Below are 19,565 nucleotides of genomic sequence, written 5' to 3'. Positions count from 1 at the left end.
AGAATTTGGGGAAGGCTTCATAGAAGAGAGGTCACTTGGACTAAATTTACATGAATAATTAAGAATGAACAACTTCAAATTTTGTTACTTGTCCTCTGCTTTCTGGCCAGAGAGCTAAATATGTCTTCATTTTTAGGTTCCTGGGAATAAAGTCCCTTTTGCGTTTCCTCTACAAATCATTGAGGGATTTCTTGTTTACTTTAGTAATTAACGCTTAGCAAACAGCTCTCATCTTTCTCCCTAGACTCACAACAACCCAGTACAAAGAAGAGGCAGGTTGTACTCAGACACACGTCTCTGCTCTTCTCCTTTGCGCACTGAAGTTTATCTTCATCTTCCTCCACTGCTCTGCTGACACTGCCCCAATCAGAGCAATGGGTGGTGGCCTTCCACAAATGCTCAGCTGTCCTCTGACTCCTAGGCTGATACGAGAGAAAGGGGTTGGAACTTGTACCAGAAAGGAAGTAGTTAAGAGAGAATTAACTTTCTCATTGCGTAGAATGTTCAGCACTGAAATATGAAGTTTTGTAAAATTGTGAGATTTTTCTTAGAGATGTCAATGAAAAATGTTCTTTTACTTGTAGATTTGAATCTGAGAGGAAAGCAAAAGGTGGGTGATATGTGCCCTCCAGGCATTTCAGATTTTGTACCTGCCCTGGTCACAGTTTTGGGGCAATATTTTTTATTATCATTGAGTTACAAAAAAGATAGTTGAAGTGATGTATAGATTTATAATCCACAAGAACTGACTCTTACTGATAATACAGAAATACAAGTGTGTAATCCTCTCTTACACTGAAAAGACAACTATTTCACACTGTGTCTGTCTTTTAAGACTAACACATATAAATAAACATATCTAGTTTAAAGATTTTTGTTTTAACTCTGCAGAAGTTAAACATAGTAGCTATTTAATTCGTATTTCTTGTTACGTGGGGCTTTCAGAAGCACTGAATCATCATGATAAGAGACAGACATAGCAAAAGTTTGAAATAGAGAGTTATAGGGACAAAAAATGCACCAGGAATGGAGAAATTATGATTTTCTTTTTGTCTCTTCCCTTTCCAAGCCATTGATGACAACCCTGAGTAATTCCAGCTGGAGGCTGATCGAGCCATCCTTTTTCCTGATCGGCATCCCGGGTTTAGAGGAAAGCCAGCACTGGATAGCACTGCTGCTGTGTGTCCTTTACCTCCTTGCCCTACTGGGCAATGTCACCGTCCTCTTCACCATCTGGACTGACCCATCCTTGCACCAGCCTATGTACCTCTTTCTGGCCATGCTCTCTGGCATTGACCTGGTCCTGGCCTCCTCCACAGCACCCAAAACCCTTGCAGTGCTCCTGGTTCACGCCCATGAGATTGGGTACACCGTCTGTCTGATCCAGATGTTCTTCATTCACGCGTTCTCTTCCATGGAGTCAGGGGTACTTGTGGCCATGGCTCTGGATCGCTATGTAGCCATCTGTCACCCTCTGCACCATTCTACCATCCTGCATCCCAGGGTCATAGGGCGCATTGGGATGGCGGTGCTGGTGCGGGGGATACTCCTCCTCCTCCCCTTCCCCATCTTGTTGAGGAGACTTGTCTTCTGCCAGGCCACCATCATAGGCCATGCCTACTGTGAACACATGGCTGTGGTAAAACTCTCCTGCTCAGACAGCACAGTGAACCGAGCCTATGGGCTGGCAGTGGCACTGCTTGTGGTTGGTCTAGATGTCTTGGCCATTGGTGTTTCCTATGCCCTCATCCTGCAGACGGTGCTGAAGGTACCAGGGGGTGAGGCCCGACTTAAGGCCTTTAGCACATGTGGATCTCATATTTGTGTCATCCTGGTCTTCTACGTGCCTGGAATATTCTCCTTCCTCACTCACCGCTTTGGCCGGCAGGTGCCCCATCATGTCCATGTTCTTCTGGCCACACTCTACCTCCTGGTGCCACCTGCACTCAATCCTCTGGTCTATGGGGTGAAGACTCAGCAGATCCGCCAGCGAGTACTCAGGGTGTTTGACATAAAAGGACAGATCTGAACACATCCCAATCATTTTCTTCAGAGGTTCTTGCCAGCCATGCTGCCAGGAGCCCATGGTTGGTGCTGGCTATATGGATCGAGTCCACTGCTATTGTGAGAAGTCCTTCTTGTTGTAATAGTCTCATATCAAAGAATTTCATGAACACTTGGCGCCACGGCTGATTGGGGTGTGCCTGGAGAGCTAAACTTGTAAATATTTTCTCCATTCTTTCTTTCATGATCCTGACATTTCTCTACACCTGGTGATGGAGGGATTTGAGGATAGGAGAAATAGATGATAGCTCTGATATGCCATTATTCCTATCTCTGTCTAATGACGGACTGTACAACACATCTGGAGTGGGTAAGGGAAGTTTTAATGTTTGCCTAGTTTTAGTTCTGAGTGTCATCAACGCTTGTAAGTGTTGTGAGCTTCAGGTCACCAGGTTCTTATGTAGTGAGTCTTTCTTAAAGCATTTGAGACAGCCACAATGTGAGAGAATACCTTTCACTGCAATATAGGTGCTATTTATTTAAAATAAATGTAAGTGGGGCAGGTAACATAATAGGTTCTGGAAATAATGTGATATGATCTCTATTTTAAATGAAAAAACACGTGTAGTGATTTCTCTTTTTTAAAAGGCCTTTTTGTATTTTAACTTTATTGTGTTTTAATTTACCTATAATTTTACTTAAGATAAAAAGGGAAGAAATATTGAACATATTTGTGTTTTATAAGTACCAATTTAACAAAGCAGAAGTAGCTATGTATTTATTAGTGTCTCATAACTGTAACATGTGTAGAGTCTGGTGTTGATAAACATAGCTTTCTTAGTAAATGTAGAAGCAGTTATGCTACTTAAACTGTTTCTAGAACGTGGATACCTAGTGATGTCAATTAGACCTCCTACCATCTCTGCTAGCAGGAGCTGGGTAAAAGCTTACAAGAGGATTGTCACAATTGCTTTGTTTTCTGTTTGTCAGATGTTGCCCTACTATTGAACTTAACTATTTTGAGTCCCTAAAAAGTTTCAATTATTTTTAGTCCTAGAAGAAATCAAGTTACTGCTACCTTGAGTATTAGAGAAAAGATGATAGCTTTGGATATGTCATCTTTTCTGTCTTCATCTAATAACTGACCTTCAAGATCATCTGGGTTAAGGGTGGAAAGTCCTAACTTTTGGCAGATTTTAGTTTCAGAGTGTCTTCAAATCCTATAAGTTAGTGGTGTGAGTTCTAGGTCATTGCGTTCCTGGGGGGCAGCAGAGTTTCTCTCAAAGCAGTGTGAGAAGACACCTTTTGTTGCAATATGAATGTTATTTATTTATTTAAAACAAATTTAAGGTGGGAAGGCACTATAGTAGGTCCATAGAGTAATAAAATCTCTATTTCCAAGGAAATATCTCTCTCTTTATGCACATATGTGTATGTGTGTGTGTGTATAGTGAGTTTATTTTTAAAATATCTGTTTGTATTTTAACTTATCCATAATTTTGTCTAGGATAAAGAGGGAATAAAACCAAGTATTGGATATATGTTTATGTGTTTTATGTCTTAATTTAACAAAACAAAGCAAATATGTAATTATCAGGATCTGACAAGCATATACTGTATTAGTGTCTGGTGTTAGTAAACATAGGTTTATTAATACATGTATAAATAATTATGCCACTTGAAAGAACGGGTTTTTCTGCAATGTGGATATGGAGTGATGTTCGTAAGCCCTCCGTCCACTTCTGCTAATAAGAACTGTGTCAAAACTTACAAGGGGTTTGTCACAGTTGGTGTATTGTACTGAGATGGGACTTAATTATTTTGTATTCCTAAAAAGTAACACATTTTTTTCAGTCCTGGAAAAAATCAGGTCACTGCTACTTAGAGGTAAGATGCTCTAGTGATGAGAGGTTCCTATCAGGGTAGAAAAGGCGGAGTAAATGGTTAGTGTTTCTAGTTGTTCTCTCTCTCTCTCTTTTTTTGGAAAACTTTACTCCTAATAAATAGTCTTCTGTTATAGAGCTGAGTAGGAAGTCTTAATTTGGTTGGTGCACATGGGTGAGTTAGGGAGGACTGGTTCAGGCTCTTATGCAGGAGGAATGACACAGTCTCATCACCTTGGCTCTAGGTCTAGGACTTAAAACTCTGCTAAGTTGTCCAGGGGAAGTCCAGGCTATGCTGTATCACACCCATTGGGCAACTGCTTTGATAATATGTATCACACTCACTTGCAAACAAAGTAAGAAGTACTTTAGTTTGAGTAGATTATACAAGGAGTAATTTGCTCTCTCTTTCTGTTTTACCATTTTCTGATGCTTGGAAGGCAGATGTTAAGGAGCTTCCTTGCATCACAAGATGGAAATGCGTGTTGAAGAAGGCAGAGTAACATTATTGAAGAGCTTGTGTCCTATTGCTCTCTGGGCCACCAAACCTGACTTAAACCTGTGACAGAAATGCACTTGTAGGTGATTTAAGCCACTGTACTTTGAGGAATCTTTGTTGCAGTTACTGGCTAAAACCTAAAAATACATGTTTTTGTTTTAGATCGTTCCAGTGGGATACGTATGTCTTCTAGAATTTCCTTTGAAAATGTTTGCAAGGTTTTGTTCGGGTAAAATGCATTTATTTTGTGCTCATTCAAATTTACTATCAGAGAACTGTTTATGTCATTTTCTTCTTATATTTTATTTTCCATGGTGTCTGTACTGTATCTCCTATTTAATTCCTAGCAGTGTTTATTTGTGTTTTTTCTGCTTACCTTGGTCATCCATGTTAAATATTTATCAATATTATTAAAATATTAAAATAGTTAAACTGTGTGGCCATTCAGTCAAATGGTAGCTTTGGCTTTCTTTTTTTTAAATTAGAGGATAATTACTTTACAATATTGTGATGGTTTTTGTCACACATCAGCATGAATCAGCATTAGGTATACATATGTCTCCTCTCTCTTGAAACCCCTCCCTCTGCCCTCCCCACACCTCCAGGCCATGTCAGAGTGTTGGCTTTGGGTTCCCCGCGTGGCACATTGAACTCCCACTGGCTGTCTATTTTACATGTGGTAATGTATATGTTTCAATGCTATTCTCTCATCATCCTACCCTCTCCTTTTGCATTTAACTTTCTTATATTCTCTGTTGATTTAGATTTCTTTACTTTTCTACCATCTCAAAGATGCATTAAAAAGGATACCAAACTATTATTACTTATTTTATATCTATTTTTTTCATTTTTTGGCTCTAGTGAATTTCTAGTGAATTTTCTAATGGATTAGTTTTTATGCTTATTTAGCATTGACCTTTCTTTTCTTGCTAGTTTTCCACAAAACTTTATATTCTTACCCTTATATGTCTGTTCATTGATGAAAATTAACTGATTTGGGTAGGTGGTGTGAGTTTCCTCAGAGGCTGTGAATGTCACAGCCCCTGCGCCCTGATGGTAGGACTCTATAGGTCATTTGCTCACAGGCAGAATTCCCTTTAGGCTGTCAAGAGAAAGATGAAAAAGTGCAGTGAGTTTCTTCTTCTTTTGCTGAAGTAGAGAACTTTTATGTCTGAAGCCAGTGATACTATAGTGCATTTTGCTGATCAGTGGACTGTTTTTCCATACTTTTTCTCTATTTCTAACCTTGAGTACTGACACTATCTCAGAATTGACTCTTGAGATAGAGTCAATTGACTCTGATCCTCTTCATCCAGCCCCACAGAAATGACAGGATTTGGAGATAGAGCAGCATCCTCTTTACTTATAGAGGGAGCTGGTTTCCTTGTTACTTTGTGTGCACAGGATACCAAACACATTCATCTGCTTTATGCAGTTCAATATGAGAAAATTTCCTCATCAATCCACTGAGGACTTGTCTTCCATTTCTATTATCATTTCTATTTATTCTAAGCCTGGAGTATTCCCTGAATCTCTTAATAAGAATACTTCCCATCTTCACACCAAGTTTTAGCTTCTCCAATTCCTCTTTCTCTAACTCATAATTCTACCCTCCATACATACATTGGTTTGCAGGTTTTTTATTCTGGCTTTACTATAAATTCAATCCAATCTGACTTTTGAATTCCAGAAATATCTGAAAGTATTTGAAACAGTTCTGTTACACTTTCCCATATCCTAATACTATTACTGAATTATTTTTATGTTTCTTTACTCATTATATTTAAAATTATATTACAAATCTATAGTTATCAAAACAATATGGTTTTGTCATAAAAACAGACCATATATCAATAGAACAGAACAGAGACCTCAGAAGTAAACTCATACACGGTGGTCAGTTAATTTACAACAAAGGAGCTGAGAATAAGCAATGGGAAAAGCATAGTCTTTTTAACATACAGTGTTGGAAAAACTGGATAACCACATGCAGAAGAATGGAATTGGATCCCTATTTTACACAGTACACAAAAATCAACTCAAAATGGTCTGCAGGCCTGAAACCATAAAAATCCAAAAGAAAACACAGGGGGTAAACTCCTCAACATCATTATTGGCAATAATTTTTGGATTTGACATCAAAAGCAAAGTCAACAAAGGCCAAAATAAACAAGTGGGACTACATCAAACTAAAAAGCTTCTGCAAAGCAAAGGAAATCAGCAACTAAATGAAAAGGCAACCTATGGAACCAGGGAAAATATTTTCAAAATGTCTATCTTATAAGGGGTTCATATCTAATTGTATAAAGACCTCATACAACTTAATAGCAAAACAAAACAAAAACAAAAAACAAACTGATTAAAAATAGGCAAAAGAATTTAATAGATATTTTCCCAAAGAAGACATCCAAATGGCTAACAGTTACATGAGAAGGTGTTCAATCACTAATATCAGGGAAATGCAAATTGAAACCACTATGAAGTATCACTTTATACTTGCTGAAATCTATCATCAAGAAGACAAGAGATGGCCAGTGCTGAGGAGGCCATGGAGAAGAGGAAACCCTGTGCTCTGTGAGTAATGTAAATTGGTGCAGCCACTGTGGAAAGCATTATGGAGGTTCCTCAAAATGTTAAAACTAGAACGACATATAATCCAGCAATCCCACTTTTGGCTATAACTAAAGGAAATGAAATCTCTGTCTTAAATAGATATCTGCAGCATGATTTACAATATCCATGAAGCAACCTAAGCATTCCTTGACAGAAGAATGGATAATGAAAATGTGGTATATATACTATATATATCTAATATATAGCTGTGTAAAGAAGAAAATCCAACTTTTTGTCACTACAAGAATAGAACTTGAGAGCATTATGCTGAATGAAATAAGTCAGTCAGAGAAAGACAAATACTGTATGTTCTTACTTACATGTAGAATCTTAAAAGCTGAACTCATAGACACAGAGAAAGAGTTGGTGGTTGATAGACACAGAGTATGGGGATGGGGGAAATGGGCAAAGTTGGTCAAAAGGTAGAAATTTCTGGATAAAGACAAATAAGTCTGGAGATACAAAAAGAAAACTTTGAGAGAGAAAGAGAGGAAGTGAATAATGTTGTCCATTCAAGATCTTCAATCAGAATTATTATAATTTTAATTAAAGTCCATGATATTTTTGTTGTATATATCTTCCATGCTATGCTTGACTCCAAGAAGACAAGAGTCTTTTATATTTCTTTACTTCTCAATACTAAGTGTCTGACTTACTCCTGAACACAACAAATGTCCTCAATAATTATTTGTAATATTAGATCAATTAATCCTCAAACTTGATACCTCTGCAATGAATACTTTGTTTTTCCTTTTACTAACTTTTATTGTGATTTTCTCTTTGGGACTGGGAAGACAGACCTCCCATCCTAGAATTAGATGCTCTCACCTGACAGAGACAGGGTGCCTCTTGAGAGAAAGAAGATCAAATGTGCTATTGGAAGTTAAAAGTGCAAATTTATCACTCCTTAGTAGTTTAGTTTAGTTGCTAAGTCGTGTCTGATGCTTGCAACCCCATGGACTGTAGCCCACCAGGCTCCTCTGTTCATGGGATTTTCCAGGCAAGACTACTGGAGTGGATTGCCATTTCCTTCTCCAGGGGATTTTCCAGACCCAGGAATTGAACCCTGGTCTCCTGCACTGCAGGCAAATTCTTTACCGACTGAGCTATGAGGGAAGCCCAATGCATTTCTAGCAGTAGAGAAGTGCCACAAAGAATAAAAGAAGAATCAAAGTAGCAATAGTTGATGGCTCAGGGGTAAGGAATCCACCTGAAATGCAGGAGACTAAGGAGATGTGAGTTTGATTCCTGGGTCGAGAAGATCTCCTGGAGGAGGACATGACAACTTACTCTTGTATTTTTGCTAAAAAATCCCATGGACAAAGGAGCCTGGTGGGCTACAGTTCAAAGGGTCACAAAGAGTCAGACATGATGTCTCAATAAATTTCAAAACAAAAAAACTAACACAATTAAATTGGAAAACAATAAGATGTTATGATAAGTCCCAAACACTTGCAAATTAAAACACATCTAAATAATCCATGGCTCAGATAAGACATCAGAGAGAATGTTAGAAATTATTTCAAACTAATTGATAATGACACATAATAAAAGTTATGGAGGGCAGTTATATAGAAATTAGAGGGAAAATTATAATTTCAAATGTTTATATTAGGAAAGAATGAAGATTTAATATCTTAGATTTAATATCTAAGTTGACAACTTAAGAATTTAGAAAAAAAAGAATAAACCCAAGGTAAACAGAAGTAAGAAATCATTAGATAAGACCTGAATCAATAATACTTAGATTAGAGAGAGAGAGAGATCAGTGGCTCAGTTGTGTCCGACTCTTTGCGACCCCATGAATCGCAGCATGCCAGGCCTCCCTGTCCATCACCAACTCCCGGACTTTACTCAGACTCACATCCATGAGTCAGTGATGCCATCCAGCCATCTCATTCTCTGTCATCCCCTTCTCCTCTTGCCCCCAATCCCTCCCAGCATCAGAGTCTTTTCCAATGAGTCAACTCTTCCATGAGGTGGCCAAAGTACTCGAGTTTCAGCTTTAGCATCATCCCTTCCAAAGAAATCCCAGGACAAAAAAAAAAAAAAACAAAAAACAATAAATCAAAAGAACAAAGTTGATTCTTTGTAAAGATTAATAATGTTAATAAAGCCTTGGTAAGATTTATCAAAGAAAAAGAGAGAAGCACAAAGGATCAATATAATTATTGAAAAAGTTATTACACAGGCCATACTAAAGAGTAGAAGGATAATAAAGGAACAACACAAATAATTTTAAGCTGACAAAATCAATAATTTACCTATGAGATTATAGGATACACAAATTATGTGAATTCCAGCCCCTAAACATGATAAGTGCAGACTTGTGATTAAGAATTCTCAAGGTATAGTCTTTCCTTTTGCAAAGAAATTCTACCCTTTCCTTCCCTCTTTCTTTTTCTGTTTGGTGAAGGAAAAATAAAAATCACACAATGAATCTGACTGATTTTTATCACAAACCACCAAGAGATAGTCAATTATGTCTGTCACTGAAATAATTACCCACTCAGAGAAGTGGTTCAAAATACACTGAAGAAGGAGGAAGGAGTCAGATTATACATGACCTTGAATTAATTAATTAGGAAAAAATATGTTGATTCTATTACACTCCAAATATTGTGTGAAACACATTAATGAGATACAAAATCAATGTGGATCTAATGCTCAACGAAAGTAACTTCCCAGTTTATGTGTAGTCTTGAGCAGTAAATATTATGAGAACTGGTTTTATTTTATGAAAAATGGGAGAGTTCTGATACTATAATGTAATGTAAATACTGTAATGGAATCTTGATGAGGGCAGACACCTTAGCTATTTTATTCATCTTTTTATTCCTGTGACTATTCTACTACTTGAAAAATGGTTGATAATAATAAATGAACACATATTGAATGACTGAGGTTTACATAGGATAAATTAGCTGCCCCAATTCAGGCAGATATGAAACAGCAGAGTTGAATTCAGGATAATATAAAAAAGCAGGAAAGGGTATGGTGTCATTAAGAAATTTTGGAACATTTCAATATAACATTTCAGAATGCTGAAAGTGGAATAAAGTAATATTTAAGAGGATGATCTGTGGAGTCAAACAGATAGATACAGATTTGAACTTCAAGTTAGTTTCAAGTCCTGTTTCCCACCTTTTAACTACCACCTAGTAGCACCTTAACACACAGTAAGATGAAGGTTCCCGGGAGATCCAGTTCATTACCAGCCGCAGGGCCCCAGTATCCTAAACTACCACTGTTCCCAGCTGGCTTGGAGGAGGGGATAGAACAGTGTGAAAACTGACTGCAGGCCATAAAACCCTCTACACTTTTTCAGCAGAGCCAAGGAAGCAGTTCCAATCTGGTTACTGGATGCAGGCCAATTGACGTTTTAATTCGGAGCCAATCTGTTGCATCATCTGTGAGTTTCAGGGCTAAGGGAGGGAAGCAAGTCTGTGTTGGACCTGCAACAGCTGGGTCGTCGAAAGACTCAGAATGGGAGACATTCTCATTCTAATAATGGCTCTCTTGATAACAGAAGAGAAAGGCTGGTGGTACTGGATGGATGAAATTCAGAAATTCTAGGTTCCTTTTGGAAGAGAATGATCTTGTATAGTCTCAGCAATCCCATATCATTAAATACAAGGGATCCTATGGCTGGGAATTTCATTCAAGTATGTGACTAAAATCCATTTGGCTTGCTCAGAAAAACAGTCTAAGGGACTTTAGAAAAAGAAAGGATGGGAGATTGTTTGGAGTTTAGTATGACATTGGGCACCGAGCCCATGAGTTCAGTGAGGAAACTGGTGAGGAGATTTGATTATTGCTTTCACCCAACATGTTCCAGCAGAGTAGTGTTAACTAAAAAGTCTCCTCTAATTATTATACAGGATTCACATTAAACAGAAATAGATTTCTCTGTAATTTTTCTCCTTAGTGGTCTTAGTTTTTCTCTTCCTCTTAAAAGTCAATGGCATGTTTACATCACACAAAATAGCTTCACTTTCCTAAATTGTCCCTCATTATGAGTTCTCAAGTCCCATTTATCCTGGAAATCTTCTAGGTGGTAAAGTTTCAAAAATGTCCCTTAAATCAAGGTGCACTGAACTGCACACTGTGTTCTAAACATGGTTGAACCAGAGCAAAGCAGAGAATAATTATCATTTTCCCTCTAATTAGTGTTACTTCTTCAAGTAGAGAGTTAGTTTTTAATCATTCTTATCACCTGAATATAAAAAACATCAACTTAAATTTGTTTCTATACTTCTACCTGACAGTACATCCAGGCATCTGATCCTTTTTTTCTCTGTACTTATTCTTTCTTTTCCCCTCCTTTATTACCCTTTACACTAAGTACACTCTTCTCAGTGAAATCCAGGTAGCAGAAGGATGAACTTAATTAAAATAGTTCTCTATGATGTAAGGAAGGAATGAGGACAGAGAAGTGGATGAATCAGAGACTAAGATTTGTAAAGGGTATGTTACAGACTGGGGGATGCTTCCCAGATGGTGCTAATGGTAAAGAATCTGCCTGCCAGTGCAGGAGACATGAGACATGGGTTTGATCCCTGGGTCAGGAAGATCCCCTGGAGAAGGGAATGGCAACCCACTCCAGTATTCTTGCCTGGAGAATCCCTTAGACTGAGGAGACTGGTGGGCTACAGTCCATAGGGTTGCAAAGAGTCAGACAGTACTGAAGTGGCTGAGTACTCATGATCATAGAATTGAGAGTATAAATTTTTCCATCTCCAATTTACTTTGGTGTGTGACTAAAAAGTGAGGAAAAACTAATTTTTTAAACTACTATCTAATAAATTATGTCAGCAATACTCACCGAAAAGACCTATAGTTAAATGTGATTTTCTGACATCTTTATAAATTATAGATTAATCTGTAAACTAGTGAGCATTTCTGGCCTATGGGATCCATAATTAGCCAATTTGCTTTGGTCACTGTCCCTTGGAAAATTTTTTATAGCTTTACAGTATGTTTTAATGCAGTGATTCTTCTTATTTGCTTTTAAATTTTGTGGCTTATTTGTCTTATTGCTTTTCCATTTAACTTTAGCAATAATTTGCCAGGCTCTCCCACCATTAATATGTAGCTTTAGAAAACTTTGCCTTTATTTGGGATTGTTCTTCTATATCTCATCAGTTTTCTGGATGAGTAAGTGCTAGAGAATATTTTGGGAGTTTTGTTTTTTATTGACCTAATTACTGTGCCTTACCATAGATAAACCCAAATAAAATCTCCTCAGTTTAGGATTTACCTCATGACATCACCCAGTAACTACTCCTCTGCTCCAGCCTCCAAATTCCTCCTCATCTGCTTCCCTAACTACCAGAGTTGGCAGCACTGGCTGGCCTTACCCTTCAGCCTCCTCTTCCTCCTGGCCATGGGGGCCAACACCACCCTCCTGATCACCATCCGGCTGGAGGCCTCTCTGCACGAGCCCATGTACTACCTGCTCAGCCTCCTCTCCCTGCTGGACATGGCGCTCTGCCTCACCGTCATCCCCAAGGTCCTGGCCATCTTCTGGTTTGACCTCAGGTCCATCAGCTTCTCTGCCTGCTTCCTCCAGATGTTCATCATGAACAGTTTCCTCCCCATGGAGTCCTGCACATTCATGGTCATGGCCTATGACCGCTATGTGGCCATCTGCCACCCACTACGATACCCATCCATCATCTCTGACCAATTTGTGGCCAAGGCTAGTGCTTTCATCATAGCTCGGAATGCTTTGCTGCTTTCACCTGTTCCTATTCTCTCTGCCCGGCTCCGCTATTGTGGGAAAAATGTCATTGAGAACTGCATCTGTGCCAACCTGTCTGTGTCCAGACTCTCCTGTGACAATATCACCGTGAACAGAATCTATCAGTCTGTGGCTGGTTGGACTTTACTAGGCTCAGATTTCATCCTCATCTTCATCTCCTATATCTTTATCTTAAGAGCTGTGTTCAAGCTCAAGACCGAGGGGGCTGCTGTCAAGGCTCTGAGCACGTGTGGCTCCCACTTCATCCTCATTCTCTTCTTCAGCACCATCCTTCTGGTTGTGGTGTTGACAAATGTGGCCAGAAAGAGGGTCCCCATGGACATCCTGATCCTGCTCAATATCCTTCATCACCTCATACCCCCTGCCTTGAACCCTATTGTATATGGGTTTCAAACCAAAGAGTTAAAGCAGGGGTTTCAGAAGTTGTTGCATAGGGGGTTTTAAACACACAGAAGAAGGCCTTCTGTGGAAACACCTATTACTATTTCCTCTGTTTCTATTTCAGGATTTGTGATTCCAGAAAGCAAACTAATGTTTGATAGTGAAATTTCCTACCCAGTTTCTGTCCTTCTGGTATCAAAATTCATTTGCATAGAGTGGGTAAAACTAATATTCTTAGGTACCTAACTTTGTATCTAAATATTATATATTTAAATAATCTCATCTTCATAAAAATACTGCAGGACAGGGATTACTATTCCACTTTATGTATTAGAAAACAATAATTTATGGAAAAATATTGAAAAAGGTCACATCTGGTGAGTGGTAAAGCATCAATACAAGTGCAGGTCTCTGACTCCAGAGCCTTTCATGACACAGCATTCTTTCCTCAGATACAACTGAAGCTCTAGTTCTGCTCTTCAGGCCATGATCTCTGGCACGTTTTTGTGAACCTCCAGCTAATAAGTATATTCTCTCTAGATCCTCTCCCTTGAGAATCAGGGAGAGCTAAGCAGAGGCACAGAGCTCAGAGAGATCACCATCTTTATCTCATCATGACTGTTCCAGCTTCTGTTACAAAAGGATAATATTCATAATGGTACTGCTTATGCCCAACAGAATCCTCATATGTTTTATGGAAACTCTTTATGGAAAGGCTGGGTACTAAGGACCCAAGTGAAGGTAGAAGTGGGGAATGAGAAGACCAGAAATGTGAGGAATGGATAAACTGAGTGTGGTGGTTTATGGGGACCTTCTGTTAACTTAAAACCATGTGCCATCTGGTCTGGAGCTGCACTCAAGAGGAGAGTACAAGTATGGCATATGGTTAAATTTCTGGATTCACAATCTAGTGAAAATGGGTGAGAAAACATAATATATTATTGTAGTTGGTAGGCAGAGATGTCATTATTTACATTGGTAGTTGGGAACTTAGGGTTTGAGCTTATCCTATGGGCTTTCCTAAAGGTCAGATATAATTCTTATTTGCAAAATTCCGTAGAATAAAAGCAAGGGCCACTCTATTAAGAGGTCCTCAAACACTAGTTCCAGTGAATAGATTCCAAAATTATTAAAGGCCTTTGAAATGTAGATAGTACTAGTACATTGCTTTCAACTAATACTATCTTTATTTTTGAATTGTCTCTTGACTAGTAAACTACAAATACTAGATGAAAAAGTGTATACTCTATGGTGTTAGAGTATTAAAAAGAAAAAAAAATGGTGAAAGCTGGAGAGCTGGTTAGGGGGTGGGTGGAGCGCTGCTTGATTTCTTTGCAAAAAGCATGAAAACGTGGTTAGAAAGTATTTCAGAGGAATTTCTTTAAAGAATGAACAGAACTTGATTAACAATTGGATATGTGAGAAGGAGAGAAAAATGTCTGTATTTCATGCTGACACTTCTGTGGATTTTATTATCTCTAACCTTGGTTGTTCAAGGAATTTTGGCCTAAAGTTATCTTCTTATGAGTGAAGACAGAGACTGGTTCCCGAGAGTCAAACACGGTTGACCTGGAGGCCTGGTCATGCAGTTGTCTTTACTTAGCCCTTTGACTCCATGAATAAAAGATTTATAGTTACATGCTTTTTCCTGAGACACTCATATTAATTCTGAGTACACATACTATTGTCCGTATACACAAGGAAGAAAATTTTCATAGATTTTCCACTTAAAAATGAATCTAAGTGTCATCCTTAAACTTGAAGGTCCTGAATTAGTCACATCTCACTTAATTTCACATTTTTACAATGTCACTGCCCTTCCTCCAGTCCTAAAATCTATTTTCTTCAAACTTCCTGGCTATATTTTAGCGCTCCCAAATCACTATAACTTCAGGTTCCCCCAGAAGTATACCCTCTTTTATTGTGGTGCATAGTCCCCTTAAGATACTAAGTCTTCAGATGTAAAACGTGTCTCCTCTGGCTGTGGGGAGGGTAGAGGGCTTATGCAGTCATAAATCCAACCCTGAACCCAGGGAGGTATCAGAAGTGGGATGGTGCTTTCATCTGCTTGTTCAGTATGATTATACATAGTTATGAGGGACTTTAGCTTGTAAATATGGAGCAAACAAAGTCAAGATTTATCCTCTCACTTGAAACAACAGCAAAATTGGACAAAAATATGTGAAACAATAGTTCTGAAGGCATTGGACATTAGGCAATGGAGGATAGGAAGTAAATGAGCTAAGTCCCTTTTACTGGAGAAAGAGTGTTGAGCATTCTGAGGAGGAATTCCAGACTATGTCAAAGGGAGGGTGAACTTAAATGTAGCCTGACAGTCTTCCTGTGTTGAGGACATGGGGGTCAGGGGATCCTAAGGCAGCTAAGAATTCACAGGGCAGAGTACTGGAGAAAAGAGAACTGCCTAGAATGAGAACTCCAAAAATCTGCAGAAGGGCTCCAGTAAAGTATTCAAGAGTACTGATCAATGAATACTTGTGTGGAAACTATTCAAAAATATCTGAGAAAACAAAAGCAAGAACTCACATAACCTCTTCAAAGGGAGGTTGGGATGGCCTTTCAGAGTTTTCTGGGTCTTTCCTGATGGCTCAGATGGTAAAGAATCTGCCTGCAATACAGGAGACATAGGTTCAATCCCTGGGTCAGGAAGATGCCCTGGAGAAGGGAATGGCAACCCACTCTACTATTCTGCCTGGAGAATTCCATGGACAGAGGAGCCTGGAGGGCTACAGTCCATGGGGTCACAAAAAGTCAGGCACGACTGAACAACTTTCACCTTCACCTTCAGACTTTTCTAAACTGAGGTGTGTGTGCCAGGCCTTTTTCTTCTCTCATCAACTATTCATTGGATGGGGGTTGCCCCAGGGAGGGAGCATAACATTGGAGGAGGCAGCCCCTTTTACCAAGGGCAATGTCCCAAAAGGAACACAGCTGAATGCCCTTATCAGTGTTACAGTTCAATGTAAAAGACGAAGTCCTAACCCACAAAATACATCAGGAAAGTAAAAGCGATTTTAAGGATCAGAATAAAAATGATTAAATTAACGTGGGTTTTATATTTTTATATGGTATAATAATTTAAAACAATGAACAATTTTTAGAATTAGTTATATATTTAGTAAGATGTTCAAAGATAAGATAAACTTGAAAAAATTAGTAGTTTTCTTTTTTCCTTTTTTAAAAAAAATTTTGGCTGCACTGGGTCTTCATTGCTGAGCACGGGCTTCTCTAGTTGTGGTGCATGGGCTTAGTTGATCCAGGCATGTGGGCTTAGTTCTATGACAGGGGATCAAACCCGTCCTTACATTGGAAGAAGGATTCTTTACCACTGGACCACCAGAGAAGTCCTTCAATAGTTTTCTTTATATCAGTAAAAATTATCCAAAAATATTAGAAATAAACATGACACTTACCACAAGAGGAATTTATTAATATGTAGAAATTGGCATCATAAAAAATACACAAGACCTTTAAGGACATAATTTAAAAATTATACTAAGCTATTTAAGTGAAACTTCCACTTTACTTTTACACCTTAAAAGTAGAGAAAACAATTTATGTGGAAAATAACATATGAACATTTTAAAGATCTCAGTTCTCCCCATATTAATTGATAAATTCAATGAAATTTCAAGAAACACTCCATCAAGATTTTCAGAGGAATGTTTGTTACAGTTTTTCTTAAATGTATATGGAAGGTGAAAGTCTCATTAAATGGAAGAGAGATTTTAACAGCATTCATGTTAACACATATATGTGAAATCTGTTTAGAAAAATATAACCTATTTTGCAGGGCAGAAATAGAGACACAGACATAAAGAATAGGTCTGTGGACACAGTGGGAGGGTAAAGAGAGGGTGGGATGAATTGAGAGAGTATCATTGACATAACTATACTACCATGTGTAAAATAGCTAGCTAATGGGAAGCTGCTGTATAGAACAGGGAGCTCAGTTTGGGGTTCTGTGACCTAGGGGGCGGGATGGTGGGGATGTTAGGGAGGCTCAAGAGGGAGGGGAAATGTGTATACATATAGCTGACTTATTTTGCTGTACAGCAGAGACTAACACAACATTGTAAAGCAATTATTCTCCAATTAAAAAAGATTCAAGTTGCACCTTAGATTAGATAATAAAGCATACTACAAACTCATGATTTATAAAATGATTTTGCCTAGCTAGTGTAAAAGCATGGGATATAAATGATATGATATAAATGTATATATATGATAATATCATATATACATATATAAGATCTTCAGTTCAGTTCAGTCGCTCAGTTGTGTCCGACCCTTTGTGACTCCATTGATTGCAGCACATCAGGCTTCCCTTTCCATCACCAACTCCTGGAGCTTGCTCAAACTCATGTCCATTGAGTTGGTGATGCCATCCAACCATCTCATCCTCTGTCATCCCCTTCTCCTCCCGCCTTCAATCTTTCCCAGCATCAGGGTCTTTTCCAAAAGGTCAGTTCTTCGGATTAGGTGGCCAAAGTATTGGAGTTTCAACTTTACCATCAGTCCTTTCAATGAATATTCAGTATTGATTTCCTTTAGGATTGACTGGTTTGATCTCCTTGCTATTCTAGGGACATGCAAGAGTCTTATTCAACACCACAGTTCAAAAACATCAGTTCTTCAGTGCTCAGCTTTCTTTACACTCTGAACCTCACATCCATACACGACTACTGGAAAAACCATAGCTTTGACTAGATGGACCTTTGTAGGCAAAGTAATGTCTCTGCTTTTCAATATGCTGTCTAGGTTGGTCATAGTTTTTTTTCCAAGGAGCAAGCATCTTTTATAAAAATTTCATGGCTGCAGTCACCATCTGCAGTGATTTTGGAACCCAAGAAAATAAAGTTTCTGAGTGTTTCCATATCTATTTGCCATGAAGTGATGGGACTGGATGCCATGATCTTTGTTTTTTGAATGTTGAGTTTTAAGCCAGCTTTTTCACTCTCCTTTCGCTTTCATAAAGAGGCTCCTCTGTTCCTCTTTGCTTTCTGTCATAAGGGTGGTGTCATCTGTGTATCTAAGGTTATTGATATTTCTCCTGGCAATGTTGATTCCAGCTTGTGCTTCATCCAGTCCAGCATTTCACATGATGTACTCTGCATGTAAGTTAAATAAGCAGGGTGACAATAAATAGCCTTGATGTACTCCTTTCCTGATTTGGAACCAGTCTGTTGCATGTCCAGTTTTAACTGTTGTTTCTTGACCTGCATACAGATTTCTCAGGAGGCAGTTAAGGTGATCTGGTTTTCCCATCTCTTGAAGAATTTTCCACAGTTTGTTGTGATCCACACAGTCAAAGGCTTTGGCATACTCAATAAAGAAGTAGATGTTTTTCTGGAATTCCCTTGCTTTTTCTATGATCCAGCGGATGTTGGCAATTTGATCTCTGGTTCTTCTGCCTTTTCTAAATCCAGCTTGAACATTGGAAGTTCTCCGTTCACGTACTGTTGAAGCCTGGCTTGGAGAATTTTGAGCATTGCTTTGCTGGTGTGTGAGATGAGGGCAATTGTGAGGTAGTTTGAGCATTCTTTGGCATCGCCTTTCTTTGAAACTGACCTTTTCTAGTCCTGTGGCCACTGCTGAGTTTTCCATATTTGCTGGCATATTGAGTGCAGCACTTTCGCAGCAGAATCTTTTAGGATTTGAAATAGCTCAGCTGGAATTCCATCACCTCCATTAGCTTTGTTCGTAGTAATGCTTCCTAAGGGCCACTTGACTTCGCATTCCAGGATGTCTGGCTCTAGGTGAGTGATCACACCATTGTGGTTATCTGGGTCATGAAGATCTTTTTTGTATAGTTCTTCTGTGTATTCCTGCTCTATTCTGTGTATTCATTATAGAGATGGCAAGAATATATATATATATATATATGTGTATATAGATATAGTCTATATATATAAGATCATATTTTATATATAAGATATTTTATATTTTATGTATAAGATATTTTACATTTTATATATAAAGTATTTTATGTTTTATGTATAAGGTATCATATATAAGAATATTTATATATAAGATCTTAACATACACATAAAAATAGATGAAAAGCACACAACTGATTGTTTATACCAGTTATTTCTAATGGGTTCTAAGATTTTACTGGATGACTTTAAATGATGTACAATATCATAATTTGAATGCTAGAATGTCAATGTATTATTTTGTAATATAGGAAAAATGAAAAGTTATTGATTGGACTATATTGTTCAGAGTGAGAATTTGAACGATTAATGTTGGATTTGTGGGAAAAACACATGAGTGTTTATAAGTAGAAAACAAATGTGAGAAGTCAGTGAATTCAGGGACCTATTTAAAGGTCATCAGTTAGGAACTCATGGGAACCAGTAAAAATGAAGAGAAGGCTGGGAACTACAAAGCAGCTCTT

At 38.3% G+C, this 19,565-nt stretch overlaps 2 protein-coding genes across 2 annotated transcripts; both read left to right on the top strand.

Moving 5' to 3' along the window:
- Positions 1-1,015: 1,015 nt before the first annotated feature.
- LOC102268595 (olfactory receptor 52L1) lies at positions 1,016-2,029 on the top strand. Its single transcript, XM_005910502.2, has one exon. It carries the CDS (start codon positions 1,016-1,018, stop codon positions 2,027-2,029), a length of 1,014 nt encoding a protein of 337 aa, XP_005910564.2.
- A 10,233-nt stretch (positions 2,030-12,262) lies between these two features.
- On the top strand, positions 12,263-13,207 carry LOC102268864 (olfactory receptor 56A1). Its single transcript, XM_005910503.2, has one exon. It carries the CDS (start codon positions 12,263-12,265, stop codon positions 13,205-13,207), a length of 945 nt encoding a protein of 314 aa, XP_005910565.2.
- Positions 13,208-19,565: the final 6,358 nt, after the last annotated feature.

This window comes from Bos mutus, chromosome 15 (assembly GCF_027580195.1).
Source record: "Bos mutus isolate GX-2022 chromosome 15, NWIPB_WYAK_1.1, whole genome shotgun sequence".
Lineage (NCBI taxonomy): Eukaryota > Metazoa > Chordata > Mammalia > Artiodactyla > Bovidae > Bos > Bos mutus.
Note: the sequence above shows the minus strand (reverse complement) of the source record. Positions and strands in the feature narration are given on the sequence as shown.

Bases quoted from the DNA above. Each gene is read 5' to 3' on its own strand.
- LOC102268595 (XM_005910502.2), top strand. From the start codon at position 1,016: ATGCACCAGGAATGGAGAAATTATGATTTTCTTTTTGTCTCTTCCCTT.
- LOC102268864 (XM_005910503.2), top strand. From the start codon at position 12,263: ATGACATCACCCAGTAACTACTCCTCTGCTCCAGCCTCCAAATTCCTC.